Source organism: Gavialis gangeticus, unplaced genomic scaffold, assembly GCF_001723915.1.
Source record: "Gavialis gangeticus isolate Ggan-Ray unplaced genomic scaffold, GavGan_comp1, whole genome shotgun sequence".
NCBI lineage: Eukaryota > Metazoa > Chordata > Crocodylia > Gavialidae > Gavialis > Gavialis gangeticus.
In genome coordinates this window covers 22,539,771-22,545,357 of record NW_017729032.1, presented here as the reverse complement: position 1 = coordinate 22,545,357, position 5,587 = coordinate 22,539,771, and the positions used below count along the sequence as shown (strand labels likewise).

At 39.7% G+C, this 5,587-nt stretch overlaps 1 protein-coding gene across 1 annotated transcript in view; it reads left to right on the top strand.

Annotated features, from left to right (window-relative positions):
- Positions 1-2,088: 2,088 nt before the first annotated feature.
- Positions 2,089-5,587, top strand: part of MAML2 (mastermind like transcriptional coactivator 2) — a 161,318-nt gene continuing 157,819 nt past the window's right edge. Inside the window, exon 1 of the mRNA XM_019525072.1 lies at positions 2,089-3,495. Coding sequence (XP_019380617.1) covers positions 2,257-3,495 — 1,239 coding nt within the window. The 5' untranslated portion in view covers positions 2,089-2,256. The remainder of the gene's footprint in view (positions 3,496-5,587) is intronic.

Below are 5,587 nucleotides of genomic sequence, written 5' to 3'. Positions count from 1 at the left end.
GACCAGTCACTTCAGTTTCAGTCTGTCAGGAATCTAAGGTGGTGATGTTTACCTGTGTAGATACTAGTTAGTTTAATGTATTTTTAAAATAGGTGATAGGTGTAGCGCTATATAGCAGCAATACTATTATTGCATCAGGATACATTGGCCAAGAGTTTTGAAAGTCCATGGACACTTTAAATAGTTCATAATGTTTCCAAATGTCAAGCATATGAAAAATTAACTGAGAGAGGCATAATTCTCAGGAAAAACACTTGCATGCAGAGGATACATTGTTATTTTTCTGTTCAACACTTCTCTCAACAACTTCTCTAAAGGCAAAACATGTTACTGGTCATGAATTCTCTTGACTGGAGACTCCCCGACTTCCCAAGAAGAAGAATGAGGGAACTCAAGAATGATTTCTTAGTGATTCAAAGTGATTGCTAGGATGATAGTGAAAGGAAATACATCTAACTGGTTTTCTGCAGAGAAAAGTCCAGTGACTCATGTATTAGAAACTTGCTCACCTAATTATAGTCATTGCACTTTGTAAATGACTACCAAAATCCCTTTCATGGGACTTTAGTGAGAGAACGTATTGATCCTGTGTCCTGAATGAGCCCATTTCTACAGATGCATGGAGAATAGGCTGTGACACGTCTTCAGTTATGAAGTGAAAGGCATCAATAATGTAGATTGGGGGACTGCATTTCACTGTAATATCCTTGAGATGTGACATTCGTGCTTTTATCTGGTAAGGAAATGATAGATTTTCCTAACTTTTCCAAGATACAATGGGGAAGGGGATGGGTCACACAGTGGCCTATTGTTACGGGTAGGTAAGGATAAGTGACTGCTACCACTAAGGGCTTGTCTACATATGGAGTTGTTTCTGATTGACTCACTGGTTAAACTAAGAAGAAGGCCGCACTCTTATTCCAGAAGAGGACTGGTTATACATAGACTTAATCAGGAATAACTCTGCGTATACAAAACCCCCAACTTTGGAAGTCAGAGATCACAGGCTATATATACAACAGCCTTGTCCCCTACTGTATGAGAAAGAGCATGATACAGAAGTCATGATTTTAAGGCCTCATAAGCAGGGATCCCCAATTTTTGGTTAAAAAGTAACCCTAAATCCATATTTTTCCATTATTAAAATGAAACTCTGTGTGTGTGTGTGTGTGTGTGTGTGTGTGTGTGTGTGTGTGTGTGTGTGTGTAATATTAGTGGTGTTTAATTTCAATCATGGAAAAATGTGGATTTGAGGTTATCTTTTTTAACCAAAAATTGGGAATTTTTTAAAATCAGAGAAAGCCAGGATCCCTGCTCATATGTCACCATAGTTGAGGGGAAAATGCCAGACGTTAATGGAAGCCTGCAGTTTCCAGCTTTTTATTTTCCTAGAGTTTAACAAAATAATGTATCTTATCACTGGCACTCATTTTTCAGTCCAAGCTAAAAACCAGGCCATGTATGAGATGATATTGTACAGTGAGTCACTTGGGCCAATGCACTGGTGCTTAAGTGAAAAAATTAAAACAAACCAGTAAAAAAATGAGAACAAACCAATATAAAGTAGCCTTTCTTTAAATTATTTATGGGCCCTCTAGTGATGCTTACTGTGTTCTATGCACCTGAAACTAGCCAGAAATGTGTTTTAGTAGCAAGACCTCCACATTGTTGACATTTATTAAGTACAGGTTTTTAAATGGCAACATGCTGGGGTACTTTCATCTACTGTGTTAGTCTCATAGATTTCATCAATTTCATAGACATAAGGGGCATTGTACTGCAATATCTATTAAACGTGATTTTTTTTAAATCTGTCCATAATTTCTTGTATCCAGGTGTGTGGGTTTGTGCAAGTGCAAGGTGGGAATTTGCTCACAAAAGTACATGATTTTCTGTACACAACTGGGGCAGGAATTGGGTGTGTGTTCACATATTGCAGTCTCGCTGATTTTAACATCCTAAATGTGGGCTAATTTCCATAATATCCGGACAACAGTATCAAATTAGTGACATCAACCTAGTGTTAATTTGACTGTGGATTGGATCTTGAATGTCATCTAATGATTTTCTTCCCCATTTTTTCAGCTCCAGGGCTCCTTGAAAAGAAAGCTGGTGGTAAATCTGTCACCTGTCAACAACAAGAGACAAAATGGTATTTCAGATAGCTCTTTCCTTGACATCAAGAGGATACGAGTGGGTGATAATCTTTCTTTGGGACAAGGCGGACATCATGTTAACAATTGCCAAAGCCAGTCGATGTCAGGAAATTTGCCTGTGGGGCAAGGATCACAAAGAAAGAGCAGCAACCTAACAAATAATACTCATGCTGGTGGAAATGGCATGTTTAACATGGCTTTAAAAGAGGTCAAGAAAGAACCAGGAGAAACCATGTCTTGCAGCAAACACTTGGATGGTCAGATCCCCCATGAGAACATCTTTCCTAGCAGATATGGGGAGGAAACAGGGGAACAGATGATGGATCCTGAGCTTCAGGAACTTTTTAATGAACTGACTAATATCTCAGTGCCACCCATGAGTGACCTTGAGCTAGAAAATATGATCAATGCTACCATAAAACAAGATGAGCCTTTTAACATTGACCTTGGGCAGCAAAACCAGAGAGGCTCCGCTAGAGCCTCTCTGCAGATGGAGAAAATGGTGATCAAAAGTGAGTATTCACCAGGTTTGAATCAGCCACCTGTAGGCTCCCCACAAATGAGGCCTTCATCTGCAGGCCCGTCCTTCACAATGGCCAGCACTGCCATGTCCACCTCATCACCCATTCCTTCAGTGCCTCAGAATCAGATGCAGCCGTCGCAGGTTTCTTCTGTCTCAACTCGACCATTGACTAACTGGCAAGAAGTGTCTCATGCGCAGCAGCTCAAACAAATAGCAGCCAACCGACAGCAGCATGCTTTAATGCAGCAGCAGCAGCAGCAAAACCAGTCAGCCAGCTGGTCTACCATGTCTCCATCAGGACCATCCCCAGGGCCATTCGTACAGGAGAAAATTCCCAGCCCTTCCTTTCATCAGCAGCAGTTCAGCCCACAAAATTCAGCAATGCTTGGGGTACCTGTAAATGGAAATCAGTCCAAAGGGATGAATAACTATGTTTATAAACCGAACTCCACACCTCAGAGCAACCCCATTGACATCATAATGCAACAGAAGCCTCAGGACCTCAACAGAAACTTTATAAACAACAGTCAGCCACCACTAGAGCAGCATCCTGGCAACACAAAGCCTTTGTTTCACTTTAACTCAGAGCAAGCAAACCAGCAGATGCCTTCAGTTTTGGGTTCCCAAAGCAAGACTTCTATTCTTCATTATACGCAGCAGCAGCAGCAGCAACCTGCTCAGCCCCTTCCAAACCAGTCTCTTCAAAGGCCACCAAATGTCCCCTTAGCAATGCAGCAGAAGATGATGCTTCAGAAAATGCAGCAGAGCCAGCAAATCTCAGGACTGCAGTATCCAGTCTCTCAACAGCACAGACAGGTAAGACATGTTCCTTCTAAACCATAATGGAAAGGTAATTTCATGTATAGTGGGAAAAAAGCGTTTCCCATCCATTCTTCCCAGAAAGAATGGGTGTAGAGAATTCCATAACAAAATACAGTGGTCCCAAAACATTTCATACATAACCACCTCATAAGATATTGCGCAAAAAAATGCTGGTGTTCAATTTTTGTAATATGCACAGTAGATGCACACTGCACAGTCATAAGAAAAGAAAGACACGTTTCTTCCAATAACAGTACACTAAATGTGTCACTGATGTATATTTGGATATGGATACTTCCCCATAAGGTGGGGAAAAATAATAGGGCAAAGTTAAGGTTATTTTTGAAGTCTCATTTGAATTTCCCAGCTTAGGAGATGTCAGTTGTTTTGCACTTTATTTTCATGAGATTGTTTTTAGGTAACAGCTTTATAACATCGATTCTATTTCATCATTTTGTCTGGGAGAACAGGATTGAGAAATAACATTATTCTTAGACATATATTGACTAATTTGACAAAGCTTTTCATCTAGGAATTTTATTACTGATTTGTAAAGGAAACTGAAACTTCTGACTTGTTCTGTCTACATCTACCTAGCCTCATTCTTACATATTGCTACCTTGGAATTTATTTCTAGAAAAAAGAGGGAGAAATTCTAGTCTTATAAGTGAATGAAAAATATTCTTCACATAACATCAAAAGACTTGTAGGGAAACATAGGACTCTGGGCACTGGACTTGACCCTGGAGGCCTATTACAGTTCTTTATTCTGAAGGATGTAACAGTATGTAGTAGAAATGTGTTAGGGCTGGAAAGGAGGTACCCAGTGGGGCATGAGAAATGGTTTAAATCAAAGGCTAATTTTTGAAAATGAACAATTTAATGTTAAATGCATTATACCCCTAAAACAGATGAGGAATTGAGGCAAAGTGGCAATGATTCTCCTATGCCTTGACCCTTGCGCTTGTCATTCATACTTGCTCAGAAGGGATGTAAAATGATAGCTTTCCTTATATGGCAGTTGCTCTGTGCTTCCTTTATTTATACAATAGAAGGGGATAATACTTGCCCATGTCAGTGGGTTTCTGTAAGGATAAAAATAGATGGAAACACATGGGACAGTCAGGTACTAAGGTGCAGAGTAGTGCTGAAATACCTACAGACCAGTGCAGAATTGCCAACTGTTGTCATATTAGCATGAGTCTTGTATTATCTGATGGATTCATGTCATTAGAGGAGACTGTTCCTTAAAACAAAAGTAAATTTTTAGTCTCTCAGGTTATGCAATGACACTTGAAAATGTGACCTAGAGTAATCTGAAGGCTCACAAACCAGGCTAAAAAAAAAAATTTATATATAAAAGTCATAGGGTAATATAAGTATAAATATAGATATTTAGACTTCATGATTTTGTAACCTTATCTCATGGTTTTTTAGGGTGGCCTGATTCAAGGTATTTGACTAGGATGGATGGCAGTCTTGCAAAGGAATAGAGTCTTCTGGGCAATTTGTTAATTTCTTATAGATGGGAAAACACTGTAATGACTTATCCAAGCCTTAAAGACCAAACCTTCCCAATAATAATCAAAAGTACTAGAATAAGTGAATCCAACAAACCTGGAGTTTCTAGGCCATGCTGGTCAGATGCAGTCTGATGTCAACTATGTTTATTAAAGTTCTGTTAAAAATAGAAAGCAAAATATAAACAAATTTGTGCTGTGCAAGTATATATATGTATTTCTTTAACTCTCCCAAACTTCTTAATCAGTTAGTTTTAGGTTGCTCCAACACATCATCCTCCTAGGAAACAGCATCTTAAAAGGTTCTAGCAGAAGGGGTTTGGTTTGGTTTGGTTTGGTTTGGTTTGAAGGGGTTGTAGGGGGAATTGGCATTGGGAAGGCACCTTAACTGACTTTGCAGGGGTTCAGTGGTTCCTTGTGTATTTCTTTAGATTTTAACTGTCTTCACCAGAGCTTTTCTCCCTCTCTCAATAGACTAGCAGTCAGATGGATTGTAGCAGTTTCTTTATTCCACTGTGATGAAGTCTCCAGCAAGCTGTTGGCACTGGGGCGGGGGGGGGGGGGGG